At 31.7% G+C, this 14,518-nt stretch overlaps 1 protein-coding gene and 1 non-coding gene across 2 annotated transcripts; both read right to left on the reverse strand.

Moving 5' to 3' along the window:
- Positions 1-7,966: 7,966 nt before the first annotated feature.
- LOC115953067 lies at positions 7,967-14,518 on the reverse strand. The gene is made up of 12 exons (XM_031070545.1): positions 14,012-14,518; positions 13,392-13,456; positions 12,640-12,712; positions 12,435-12,453; positions 11,783-11,902; positions 10,995-11,064; positions 10,559-10,602; positions 10,421-10,462; positions 10,030-10,089; positions 9,795-9,862; positions 8,441-8,498; positions 7,967-8,324 (listed from the first exon to the last, which is right to left on the reverse strand). The coding sequence occupies exons 1-12, from the start codon at positions 14,323-14,325 to the stop codon at positions 8,232-8,234; spliced, it is 1,026 nt and encodes a 341-aa protein (XP_030926405.1). The 5' UTR covers positions 14,326-14,518; the 3' UTR covers positions 7,967-8,231.
- Positions 8,965-9,113, reverse strand: LOC115954366. The gene has a single exon (XR_004083903.1). It is a non-coding gene; the product is annotated as a small nucleolar RNA snoR145 (small nucleolar RNA).

The following is a 14,518-nucleotide window of genomic DNA, read 5'->3' on the forward strand; positions in this document are numbered from 1 at the left end:
TATATATTACAAATTTAAAAGTGTATTCATTGTGATGTTATTTACAACTTTAAATAATGTAGCATTCTCAAAATAACATGTGCTACATCAATAACAAAATAAATAATTTTCTTAATTACTTTTGAAAGAATGTTATAGATATTATAAATTTGGGTCTTGTTAACGGGTACTTTTTAAACATTTGTTAATAGATTATTTTAGAAAAAATTTGATACCACTTTTATGAAAAATATTAAATGTGTCAAAAAAATCAATTACTCTTTTCTTTTCCCATAAAGAGTTTCTAAAAATATTTTATAAAACAATACTCTTAGGATATCCATCAACTTTTCTATATAAGTTTTACTTAATAAGTCTTACAAATTAATGATTGAATTTTTAAATATAAAATAAATAGATAATTCAAAATTTTATTTATTACGTTAATATGATAGTAAATTGTTATCACTATAATTTGTGAGTTTTATAATAAAATTGAAAAAAAAAAAAAAAGCTATAAACATTTTTCTTACAAAATTTTATTTTGTGTTTGAAAGTTAGTAAATCAATTTGTAAGAATGTCCCTAAGACTCTAACATGGTTCAATATAAAAGTCAAATGGAATTTGATGGAAACAAGGGTAGTAGTAGATAATAATTTCATTGGCTTTTATTGGGACTGGTGTCCGAAACTGAAACCACATATTAATATCCCAGTCCACATCACTACCCTCAGCACAACTCAAAAGCACTAGTTGAAAGTGTTATTAGAAAGGTCAATAGATTCAATACTATAATTGAGATTGTAAAGTTGTACATTATTAGACAGAGATCCAATCAATTTTCTCCCAAGTGAAGGGTAGGCAGAGTAATATGATCAAATTTTGTGTATTAAATTTGAATGCCCACCAAGGAAACCAAAACACAGTTCATGCCCTCAACACCATTAGTTTCTTTTTTATTCTTTTTGGGGTCTCCAACACCATTAGTTTCTTTTTTATTCTTTTTGGGGTCTCCAACACCATTAGTTTCTGGTTTTTCCTACCATCCACTAAGGAATTGGGCAGTGCACTATAAATAGCATTTACGTGATACACATCAACAGTTAGGCCTTTCAAAAAATAATCAATTTTCTGTTTCCCCTACCATCCACTAATGTGTTGAGGAACTGAAATTTGTTGAAGCTCGTGGCAGAGAAATGAATTTTATATTAAAGCACAAAGTGCAAGAGGTTGACAGTCGTGTGTAAATGATACACAACTCATACCTACCTCAACTCGTTTATGCGTGCCCATGCAATATTGAGTGGCTCAATTTCAGAGCATGATCTGTTTACAATAAAGCTAAAAACGCAGCAAAACTTCGTGACCATTTTACAAGATTTCTAAATTAGCCTACGCTTAATGCTTATCAACGCCCACCATAATAGGCTTGGTTTTTCTAAAAAGTAAATAATATATGAGGTAGGTAGTTTGTGTTCAATATATATATATATATATATATATATATATGGGTTATGCTAACGAGTGCTTTTAAGGCACTAATTAAGAATTCAGTTAAAGAAAGTTTTGATATCATTTTTATGGGAAATGTAAAAAGCTGTCAAAATATTAATTATTTTTTTTTCTTTTCCTATAAAAACTTTCTTTAATTAGATTCTTAACCAGTGCCCTAAGGACACTCGTTAGCATTTTCCTATATATATATATATGAGGTAGTATGCTAATTTGAGAATATTGTGGACTTTTGTTAAGAACTCTTTGTTTAATAATTAGTTGTAACAAATTTAACTGAAAAGAGGGTCAATATATTCAATGAGTTTTTTTTTTTTGAGAAACAAATTTAATGAGTTCTAATGTAAAGCAAACGGAATTTGAATAAATAGACTAAGTAATTGTTAGAATAATGATTAAATTATTAATTTACTCATTTTCAATAACTTAAAATTTTGGATCACTGGAAGTTTATCATAGTATTCCTTTCTTTTTATTTTTTATTTTTATAGAATCTTTTATCATAGTATTCCAATAAGTGATTTTAAATTTAAACTTTTTTTTCAAAAAAAAAAAAAAAAAAAAAAACTATGTCTCCACTATACTTCTCAGTCTCACTTGAAAATTTCAAAATTGTACGTAATTAAGACTCATTAACATTTGATGATTAGTAGTAATTTATCAAAAAGTTTGAATAATAAACATAACTCAAGAGTATATGATATGAGTAGTGCTACATTCATAATATTTTCACAATATTTTCACAACAAATTATATATAGTTAGTTATTATTGGTTATAATTTACATCTATTACTAAAATTACTTTTTTGCTCCACCAATAACAACTTGTAACAACCTGCCAATTTATTGTGAAAATGTTGTGGGTATAGCATTTTTCATATGACATCTATTGTATTCCTTAGCTGAGTTTTGCTTCTAGTCTTATTTAAGTATATATGTTCATGCGTCAAATTGTTCGAAACTTCTGAAAGAAGCCAAAGTATGGTTCCATGGCTAGTCATACACATTGACGAACCTAGGATTTTAAGCTAGAGGGGGACGAAATATAAATAAATAAAAAAACTCCAACTAAGCATCCATATAGTATTAAAAATTTATAAATACTCAAAATCGTTGTTACTAAATACATTAAGATGCAATCACTTACCAACAAAGATAAAAACAAAAACAAAATCATTTTTTTTAATACTAAACTAGCTAGGATTTTTTTGTTGTTGTTGAAGTTAGAGCATTCACAATGGTGGTGTTGAAAATTTTAGTTTATAGCATTTTAAAAAGTCACTTTATCTATTTTACCACCTTACTTTACAATACACCCAATATCAAATGTTCTATTTTCTTTTTTTACCACTTCATTTAAAATAATATAAACAACTCATTAAAATAATAAATGAATAGAGAAAATTTGAGTTTTTTAATTGAAAGAAGAGATATAATCTTCATAAAATATTGTATTTTATTTTTAACAACTTGCTATTGTCAATTGATATTTATACTAATTTACTATAGTTACAAAAAATTTAGCTTTAGTTTCTCCAATAACACATGATTTTTTGGTTCTTTGTTAGTAATATATATATATATATATTTACTAAAATACAATCACCATTGTGAATGTTTTGATTGTTTTTGTTAAAATTTTGAATTAGATAGTTGGTATTTGAGTGAGGCTAGTTAGACTTCTTGAGGAGAAAATGGCCTGAGATTTTTTTTTTTTTTTTTTGAGAATCAAATGGCCTAAGATTTTGAAAGGGGCTCAATTACAAAAATAAAATATATTATAACTATAAAAAAAATAAAATAAAAAATTGGACCTGGGGGCCCTGGGCCCCATCTGGGTCCGTCGACTCTCATGCTCGTGAGCAAGACGCTTCATTTGCAGCCCTATGAAGTCTTTCAAGTGCATACAACACATGGCCATGAAACACGTCCAAAGTAGTTGTTCAAGTTCTCCATTTTCATCAATGCTATTAGAACATTTTTGGTCAACGCAAATGGATTCTCAAGACTAAGGACAAAGTAGCTGTTCAAGTTCTCTAGCGTTTATCCATTCTACCTTAGAAGAATGAGAAAGCCATGGAATTAAGCAAGATAATGACTCCAGATCATGTCCTTGAAATTATCTTAATTTCAAAGAGTTTCTTAAGAATCAATAAGCAAGAAAAACTAGTCCCGTACTAAGTGAAAATTCCCAATATTTTATCATTAATATTTATCAAGATTTCCAATTCTTATAAGAATGTTGTCATTCTCAAGTGTCAGGGAAAAGTAGCTTTTCAAGTTTTCTAGCATTTAATCATTTATCCCTTTAACAAGAAACAATTATGTCAAAGTACAGAATAAAATTTCACAAACTTTTTTTTTCACAATTGTGAAGTAACTTGTTGTAATTGATATACAATAAAAACAATGTCAATGATAAGTTCATGTGAAAATAATGTTTCACCATTCACAATTTACTAAAATATTATGAAATTTTTTGTGTTTCTAGTTTTTCTCATCATGAAAATATCCATACCCCTACACCCACAGCCCATGATGAAGGTTGTAGTGGCAGCCACTTCATTCTTTTCTCAGGAGGCTAGATACTTCTGAGGCCTAAAAATCTTACAAGATCTAGCAAGGTTGAGGGCCAAAATTAAAGAGAAATTCCAATTGAATATCCGATAGGCCCCAACCACAGCTTTATTATTTTTGAAAGATAGATATCACCTTCCCCTGGTATAATGTTTTACATGGTTTGGTTCCTTTTAAACAAAAATGCCTACAGGTACAGCACTCACCACAAGCCAAAGTAAGTCCATGTGTGTCACAATATTAGTGAACTCTCAGTCACATTTGTCTCAAAATATTTATGCTTGTGCTTCTTGTCCTTTCTGGTATGCCAAGAGACAATACAAGATCCGCTAAAACTTTAACTATATTATAGTTTTTGCAGAATAAACAGTATTTTAATACTCAAGCTTTTAGTTAATGTACAATCTGGAGCTCCATGAATCCAGATTTTCTTTTTGATAAATTGTTAGTTACAACTTACGACAGAGAGGAAGGATTTAAATATTAGACATTTCCATTAAAAATACCATGAGGTGTTAATTGAGGTACAAACTCTTGGCGGATCTAGAATTTTATGATTGGAGAGTCAAAACATGATACAAAAACTTTTCACCATTTAAACTTAAGTACTAAAATTCAGAATAAATTTAATACATAATGAATAAAATAAACATATTTAATATTAGCCAAATAATTATAAAATAATTATTTTTAATACATTTTAGTTCAATCATCTCTCAAAGTGGAATTCAACATTTTCAATTTCACTGCAATTTCTCTTTCAGAGTTGCAGTAGGAATTGGAATAATAAATATAGGTATCCACCTTATAAAAAAGTTGGTAGGTTATTGGTATGATTAAGAAATTTGTGACAAAATTTTGAAGTCAGGATGTTGAATTACATTATAATCATAATGGTGAAGTTCAAATTTCAATAGTTTTTATTTTTTTTTTATTATTATTTTTTTTTATATCAATGAAATCTTGCAGAATACATGTGTATTAACAAACAAAAATGAGATGTGGATGGTCGTTCTCCTCAACTCCTCATGATGGCAACTAACTTTAGGGTTTTCCTGAAGCTCATGATTATCAAAATGAATTCTTAAAAGTGGCTTCAAGGTGTTGGTTAAGAGACTAAACTCAGGATTAAATAACTACTAGACCAACCACTTGAGTTTTAGAGGAAAAAAACAAAAAAGACAATGAGGTTTATATAGCAATAAATTCAACATATTATCACATCAATTATTTTCAATCTTGTTTCCTTAAACAAAATTGATTTTAAGAATACAGGAATATTGGAACAATATGATAACTTGATGAGTAAAAAATTCATGATGAATATTTGAAATTGAAAGATCAACATTCAATAGTAGCTAGTCCATTTATCTGCAATTCTGCATGATTACACTCTGACAGACAAAAGTTGGAGTCAAAGAAGGCAAAGAGCAAGAAACAGAGTCGCACATGCATGCTTGTATTAATTAATAGTGTACACAAAGATCAGGAATCAGATGCCTCATCACCATGCAGTTGATGCACCTCTTTTCTTTATGATAAGTGAGAGCATGACAAGATGTCATTGATGAACATGTAATGCTTCAACCTCCAAGAGTCACATAAAGTGGACACAGAGAGAAGGAGCCAGGACAACTCTTTTCTTCTGAGCTTCAAAAACATAGATAGAGATTCTCCACTACAGTTGTGGAAAAGGTCTTGGATATACTTTCAATTCCCCCACCATATGAGGACCATAGACTACACTTTGCAAAATCTGGTAGCACATTATTGATTCTCCTGTTTTTTTTTTTTTTTTTTAGAAACTTATTGATTCTCCTGTTGATGTAACAAAATATGCTTCTAAATATTTTGGACAAATAAATGAAACAAGAAGACACAACTTTTTTTCATAACTGCTTATTGATAATTCATTAGTTGGGGGAAGGGAGATTTGAATTCTCGATGTCTCCATTGAAAACACCTAGAAGTGCATAATAAAAGTGGTGTCATTTCTCAACCAAAAAAAAAAAAAAAAGTGGTGTCACTAGATAAGCCTACTTAAAAATGTCCCAACTCCAATCACAAGGGGCTGGACTAAGTTGATTCCTGACTCTTTTTTACTATCAAAGTAGGTTGTCAGTGAAGTTTACTAATCAATAAAAGTGCCTCGTTCTATCCATTTGGGGTTGATAACATCTCCACCACCTCTACTCAATGGGCTTCCTGTTTGTTATTATCTGTAGTCCACAATGAATAAGAAATGCAAGCCTACCACATTTCTGCTTAAAAGTAAAGTAAAGCCAATATCCTCCATTAAAAACGCTTATAGATTCCAATAATTTGGAGTCTTTAAGTTATTTTCGTCCATATAACACCATTTGGGCCACATGATTCATTCCAACATGAGACGCATCTATCGTTCCACCATCACTTTAAAGTGATAATTCCTTCCTTTATCTTCCTTTTCCAACTCTTCTATTCTCCCTGCAACTACTTTAACCTCTCTCTTTTTTTCTTTTTTTTCCTTTTTTCTTTTTTTTTTATTGATGTTGCTATCAATGACACTTTCTGATTAAATATCTTGAGCATAAAGCAAGAAAACGAGCCCACTTAGAACAAAAAAGAGATAGAATTAACCAAATAATAGCAAATAAAAAATTTTGTTAACAAACACTTGGCAGAAAGTTGTGAGTTCAGAGATTCAACAATGTGAGTAATGGAGAAAATGATGCAGTAATGGAAGATTGATTTGCTATTACTTTTGCAAATATTTCCTATTCAACAATTATTTTAGGGGGTTCCCCTGTGAGTCCAATTGAAGCGAAAGTAATGTGATATTTTAAAGATCAAGGTCTAAGTCATTTAGAGCTGAAATAGTTTTTTATTCTGGTTTTATTTTATTAGAGTCAATTTTTTAAGAGATCCTTAGTATTTTAGGCTTTATTTCCTTGGAGTCCAAGTTAGTATATTATTACATGTTTAATGTACTAGTCAAACCAAGAGTCCTAATATTACAAGTAAAAAAATTTAAAATGTCATTTATACATGTGTGTGTGTACATTTAGGTTGCATTTGACATTAACTTAAAAAATCAGTTTTTTTTTACTATTTAGCTTATTTTTGTTACTATTCATAAGTCTTACTGTACTATTTCAGCTTCTTTTTAGTTTTATTTACAATACTTTTAGCAAAAAAAAATTTCAATTTCAACCAAATAAGTTATTCCCAAATGGACTCTTAATGGACCCAAAGGGAGATGGAGTTGATCAAATATTGAGTTTGTGAGTATTGAGGCACATTGGTCTTTTTGTTCTTTTCCCCAATTTATATTCTCCCTTCCTCGTCTTTCTTTCCTTCTCTTTCTTGTGGTTTTGTTCATGAGTACTATTTGCACAGCCCTGAACACTATACAATCCTCTCTTTTCCTTATTCCTTACAACCCGAAATCAAGACCTTCTTTTACCTATCAAACCCTAAAACCCCACACATGCTTTCTTCTACAAAATAGGCATTAAAAAACTCATAAAACCTAGTAAATTTTGAATCTTAACACTTGCTTCTACAATTCTAAACCATAGACCCACAATTTCCCCTAAATCTACTGATTCCCGCAATTTGTCCTACATGAGAAAATGCTCTTCTCATGGGTCTCATTATAGATACTAAACTGCCTCCTGACTTCGCAGCCCTCAACATGGCATGCTTTACTAATGGGTTCACCACAAGTACAACTTTTTAAGAAAAGAGTTCTGAATTTGAGCAGGGTTTCTCATTTTAATCAGAGAAAACTGGATGGGATCTCTTTTGACCCACTTCTTTAGTAAAATGCCAAAGCGTCAAAGACACTGATGTTATCACTACTTTGCCTATTTGGAGGGCAATAGATTTTGTAGCAGAAGTTATGCAATCAACTGAAAATAATAAACCATCCTCCTATACATACATTAATAAAAATTGAACACAAGATCGCAGCACCATGTTATCAACCACTTGGTCTAGTACAGCCCACACCAAATTGAGGCACTTAATTCCACTAGAAAGAATATGATAATATACAATAATTACATCTCAGAGTATATATATTGGAACAAGGTAAACACACATTTTCAAAAGAAAAGTGAAGAAAGAGATGTATAAGAGAAAAAAGAACAAAATCTCTAAACCTTTGAAAAGCATTGCTTATTGAACAGCATAAGTTGCTTTTATATACTCCACGATTTCTGCACTTTCAAACATTTGCACCCCAGTATTTGGATCTTCTAGATAAGGTACCTGCCAAAAATTGTTGTAAAACTTATGTCTTCTGTCTGATGCCATATCATGAAGCAAGTGGAATACTTCTCATAAAGAAGATATGATAGACTTTGAGGAAAGGAACTTCAAAATACCTGAAAGTGTCCAGCTTTCTCATATAGTATCTGCCGTTTTGGGCTGCCACGAGCACAACTAAAAGGAGAAACAGTATGGAAATGTATCTTTCATGATTCAGTATATATAAAACTATGGATGCAAAGGAAAGACATGAAAAGCAACCCCAATCAATAAAATCCCCATAAAAACTGATGAAAACAATTTCCAACTCAGAAACATAATAAAGTATGAAGATTACATAACACAACTTAAACTGGGAAGGACAAAACACTCATGGTAATATTGAAGTTTAAATGATTGACAGTGATGAATGATTTAGAAACTTAGTATATATGTAGCAAGCATATAAAATATTAAATGCACATGCATTGCATTGATGCTAAAAAAATATGAGAGAAAGAACCATATTATCACTGTAGGAGTCTTGAAACAACCATATTATCCCAATCTACAGGGGAAACTGGATACAGTTTAACTTCATAGGAATTTTTGTAACTGTTTTTTTTTATATTTTTGGATAGGTAAGAGAAAGATAAAATATTTGAATGTAGCCGAGGGTTCAGAATGGTCCAAAACAAAAGCTTTTTGGGCATCCTACGATTCGGCATATAACTCTGCGAAGGAATTTGTATATGTGTTAGAGAGGCTACAATTATAGAGATCTCCCCCTCTCTGCTGGGACCTTCGCGCTATATAATACATTTTCAAACTTTTTCATTAGATATGAGTACTAAAATATACACATATTCTTGTTTTCATCAAAAGAATTTTGTGTGCATGTGTGGTGTGTGTGTGTGTGTATGCATGAGAGAGAGAGAGGGGGTAAATATTAACAGTAAAATATGAAATGTTATGACAATTAAGAAATATGTTAGATGGCAATGAATGATTTAGAGACTTAGTACATATGTAGCAAGCATTAAAAAAAATTTGCACATGAAATGCATTGGATACTAAAAAAAAATTGAGAGAATCTCATTCTTGATAGTGTACAAGCACATTACAAGTTTATAAATTTTCAAAACCTTACAGTTTGTACTTTGTAGGATGCTTGAAACAACCATATTATCCCAACCTATAGGGGAAACTGGAAACAGTTTTTTTAATTGGAAATTTTGCAATTATTTCATTAGATATAGGTATTAACATTTACACCCGTTCTTGTTTTCATCAAAAGAGTTTCGTAGGTACAACTACAATCATAATTTTCAGAATGTGCACTCTAGATATCGCACCAAATTGCCAACATAATAAAAGACAGCAGGCAAATGAATGTGCATAACTGGAAAGGCATCACATCATTAAAAACAACTGAAACAAAGACTCATTTATGAGGTAGCTAACCAAATAGATCACCACAGATGGACCTACCTGCGAAGTAAGTGTGGTAACTCTAACTCTACAAGTACTTCACGTACAAGTTTACAGAAGGGGGAACCCTGTAAGGAAAGAATTAACATTTCAAATTAAGTTTTATAAGTAAACAAAATACCTACACTATATCATCATGTATGCTACAATGAAGTTAAAAAGAATTTCTAAATAAGGCGCCTAAGAAACTGATTTTGAACCCAACTCCAAAATTATCATTCAAAAGTCTACAAACCTCATATGCCCATATTTCAAGTGGTTTAGGTGGCAGTTTTGATGGAATGTAAGAAGACCCCTGCATAATAAATGAGAGATGGTCAAAGCAAGATTTACTAGCTATTACTTGTATAGCTGATAGTTAGACCAATAATCTTGATAATCTAAGGTTCACATAAGAAAGAATTAAATTTTATAGAACTTTCACTAGAAGAAATATTGACCTGCCATAGACAGAAAATGCACGTGAAAAGAGTTTATTGCTATTCCAATTTAAAGAAAAGAAAAAAAAAACTGTGAAAAAAAAATTATATATTAAAGACCAACATGCATGTCAAAAGAGCTTCTTCTTAGACATTGGAAAAACAAATTTGAAACTATTGCAAGCAATGAGTTCAAATTCAATTTACCTTCCCCATGCGACCAATCATTGCAAGGCCTGCAGTCAAAGTCTACAAGAGCAAAACAGAAAGCAATGAATAATATATACTTCAGAAAACTCTTCATACAGATTGAGAAGAATTACTACAAAAGAAAAACAAGCTAACCGTCAGTAGACCAAGTGACAACATGAGAGGAACATTTCCATCACCTACACAAAAGAAACCAAACAGCATTATTTGTAAACTATTTGTGGTATACAGCAGAAATAACAAAGTAACAGTTATATTCAATTTCTCATTCAAGAAAAATAGAAGTTTCCAAAATTAAGAGAAACCAAAAATAAGTTGTGGTAGTACCTAAAAAGGCATGGATGGAAAAAGCTCATCTAGAACAGGAAAATATATCAAATTAAAAAAATTTCGAACTTCACAAAGAGGACATTCTCAAGTTTTTTGTATAAAATAGAGATCTCCAAATATTGAGTAGTATGCTTCAAATGTATGGTCCTCTTGTTAATATGAAATAACTGAATCAAAAAATGAAAAAACAATTGACAATTCAAAATGCACCAATTGAGCACAAGTCAATGTGACTACACACCATATTTTCCAACCAAATACTTAATTATGTCATCTGATTCGTACATTGCAACTCCCGTGTTTGGATCCACCTGCAACAGGAGAAAGAAGCTTGCAGCTTAGCTCCCACTTGAAGATACTACCCAATCATAATAAGTTAAACCCAGGACATGATGTCACGGAAGATAGAAAATACAAAAGAAAATCAAGAAGTAAAAAAATAAAAAAATGTAACATAGATGATTTGACTAGGAAAAAGTATGGTAAGGATTTCTTACCCACTTTAGTAAAAATAATATAGTCCTTTATCTTATCTTTATTTTAAAAGGCTATTTAATTAATTTTGAGCCAATTATCTATTCAAAGGTGATGTATATTTAGAGACAAGATTAAACATCTATAAAGGAATTTGATTCACAGCCTTTCACATTGGTTTTTTTTCATCAATCAAATCTCAAATCAATTTATCTTTTTTTTCCTTATTTTTCCTTTCCAAAACATTGGCAAACCAGAATCGAATTTCATTTGTGACAGTTTCATTAACACCAGCAACGTTTGATGACTTGGTAAAAAAGAAGTTATGAGAAACTAGACACTGATTAAAGAATAAGGGAAGTTTCTTTATCTCTTTTCGTAACTCTCAATCATGTTCCAAAGCCCTATGTCAAGACATTAAAACTTAGGATTTCTCTTGCTTCTAAAATAATTTTCCCATTTAAATTATGAGTACTCTTTCCTTTTGGAAGTGTGGATGAGGAGGGGAACAAATTAATAAACCAAATTAAAAATAAATAAATAAATAAATCTTACCATGTAAGGGAACTGCTGTTTTCCACCCATCTGAGCAACTTTGCGGCGAAAGTTTGGACCATTTTTTGGGCAAGGATAAAATAGAACATCTATATCCAACACTGCAATGATTTCCCTAACCTGTACAAAATTAATTGTTAGTCCAAACCATTAAAAAAAAGTCACAGAAAGTAATTTCAGGGGAAAAAAAGGCTCTGATAGAGAAATCTTTTGGATCTCTTGGTAAAACATATATGATGCTCCTAATGTCCAACATTTCTATGGCCCATAAACAACATACTCGGCTCATGTCCAACCACATTCTTGAGAAGCTGCGCATTTTGTTTTGTTGGTCAGCAGCCATCTCAATAGTGTTCCATCTTTCAGAAGATATATGCAATTACACTTTCACCTAAAACCATAAGATTTTATTTTAAAAGCTAAACTTATTGCCTATTGCCTGAGATCATTCTGTCATCTAAGACATAACACCACCATCCAATAGTTATGTGTGCAATACAGCAGTCATGCACATGAAGTGTGAGGTAGTTTCAAGTGGGATATTATTTCCATCATATACAATTTTAACAAAATTATGCACTACAAAAGGATAAGGAAAATATTTTAATATATCACTAAAAATCAAACAGAAATCGTAGGATGCTGATATTACCTTCCGACAAAATGGACAGCTTTACATGATCCATGATAATCCATATATGAAGGAAGGGGAAGAAGATGCTGTCAGTCTTTGTTCATCACATGGGCATATAACAAATTACAAGGGGAATAATATAAGAAGATAAAAAGGCCTGGAAAAGAAAGTTAGCATCAAGGTCAATTACTGCCAACAAATTCAGTGGAGAAGAAAATGATACCCTTCAAACTCATATATCTCAATAGGCTTCTCTGGCCGAGGGCCTAATTTTGAAGTCTCTTTTGCCTTGGAATCTGTAATTTGGTCCAAGAACGAAGAAATCAGGAAGACAGATGAGCAGAGTTATCTACAGAGAGTTATATCAGCATTAAAATATCCTTTCAGATTTGTGCTATTAACAATCAGAGTATACTTAGTCAGCCACAGAAAATATTGGCATAAAATGGCAGAAACAATTACATAAGGGTTTTCGGAGTAAATCTCAAAAGTGATCTGCAGTTTGATGGTACCAAGTGAACTACAAGTTGCATCATTGTGTTTCTAACTATTACAAGGATTCACAAGCGCCATCGTCCAGTAAATTGTCAACATATTCAACATATAAATACAAAAACAACTTAAACTTTTGGGAGATGTAAAACATCTCAAAATAGTAGAAAACTTCCTCTTCTTTTGTAAACCAAACAAGAATACTTAATAAGATTCAATAATGACATATATAGCATGAATGTGACAGAAAATTCCCATCAGAAAATTATGTGGAACTTTGTATAGGGTTGACAGAAAACACCACAAACAACACATTAGAATTCTTGAATAGTGCCCAATATAGATGTATATAAACTCAGGACGTCATATCATTTTTCTACATTTGGTAGGAACATTCACTTCTACTAGCATTTTAACTACAAGCACACAAATGTAACAAATTATAAGATGACAAAGAAGTAGCCATAGTGAAATTCAAGTTACCGCCAGCATCAAGAGCGTACTGGCCAGGTGGAATCTCATTTTTGGGAACAAAGGACACGGAATACCTGCCATAGTATAAAACCAAAGTAACAAAATTAGGGAATCTATGTAAGTGTCCACAGCTACATTCAAGAGATAATGATGTATGATAAAACACTTTCAACAATGTAGATTTTTATAACATAAATATCTGCAAATGTTAACGTGAGTTGATTTTGAAGCTAGATTTGTATGGTTTTCCAAATAGTATAACAATATTGTCCTGTCTATGCACTTGCTTGTTTCCTCAGAAATGTTATGATCCAATTCTTAATCCTTTCAATTCCTAGTGAATTCTATTTGGTGCCTAATAGTCCCTTTCAAATTCCTTCGTGTTCCAAAAATTTATCTTTTAAGAAGGTGAATTTACAACACTGGCATCCTATATAAGGTTCATCCAAAAAATAAACAAACGACAAAGATGTTGCATTTTTTACAGTCAAAGACCCTAGAGGATAGAATTTTTTTTTTAAACCAAGCAGACACAAGATAAATTGGCCCATTCAACTCTTAAAAATAAATTATGGAAAACAGAAAAAACAAAAGCAACAAAAAAAAAAAAAAAAAGAAAGCTAACTGACCCAGAAACGAAAACACCAGTCCCAAGGCGAAAAAACAAGCCAAGAGAAGCGGTGAAGACTTCCCATCTCTTGTCAGGTCTGACACCGAAGCGCTGCGGCACCGGTGGCTTGAAATCAGGTGGAGGAGCAAAAGTTGCCGATGATGATGGTGAGGAGGAAAGTCCTTGGTCTTTGGTGGAAGTAGTAAGAGGAGGAGAGGTTTCAGAGGAGCTTGTTGATGCTCTAATGGTGGTGGTGATCTTGGGTATTTTGCGGTACGAGAGTGGCCTCAGAAGTGAAATTGGTGGTGGTGAAAGGTTGAGAGCTGTGGCCATGGTTTTTTTTGCTTTGCAGTTTGGCCAAAAAAGAGTGGAGGAGGGAGAAGAGAGCGAATGTTTTTTGGTGGTTTGTGTCTCTGGATATTTATAACTTGTGTCGTTGATCGAACAACTTTAGCTTAGCATTGCATGTGAGCGAGGGTGTGTGTACTGTGTACTTGGTACTGTGATCGGGACATGACCATTCCAC

Source organism: Quercus lobata, chromosome 7 (assembly GCF_001633185.2).
Source record: "Quercus lobata isolate SW786 chromosome 7, ValleyOak3.0 Primary Assembly, whole genome shotgun sequence".
Classification (NCBI taxonomy): domain Eukaryota; kingdom Viridiplantae; phylum Streptophyta; class Magnoliopsida; order Fagales; family Fagaceae; genus Quercus; species Quercus lobata.

Coding starts and splice junctions, on each gene's coding strand:
- LOC115953067 (XM_031070545.1), bottom strand. CDS start 14,325: ATGGCCACAGCTCTCAACCTTTCACCACCACCAATTTCACTTCTGAGG. Junction 10,463..10,558: donor TGTCACTTGGTCTACTGACG/GTTAGCTTGTTT, acceptor TTGCTCTTGTAG/ACTTTGACTGCAGGCCTTGC. Junction 10,090..10,420: donor TGATTGGTCGCATGGGGAAG/GTAAATTGAATT, acceptor TTTATTATGCAG/GGGTCTTCTTACATTCCATC.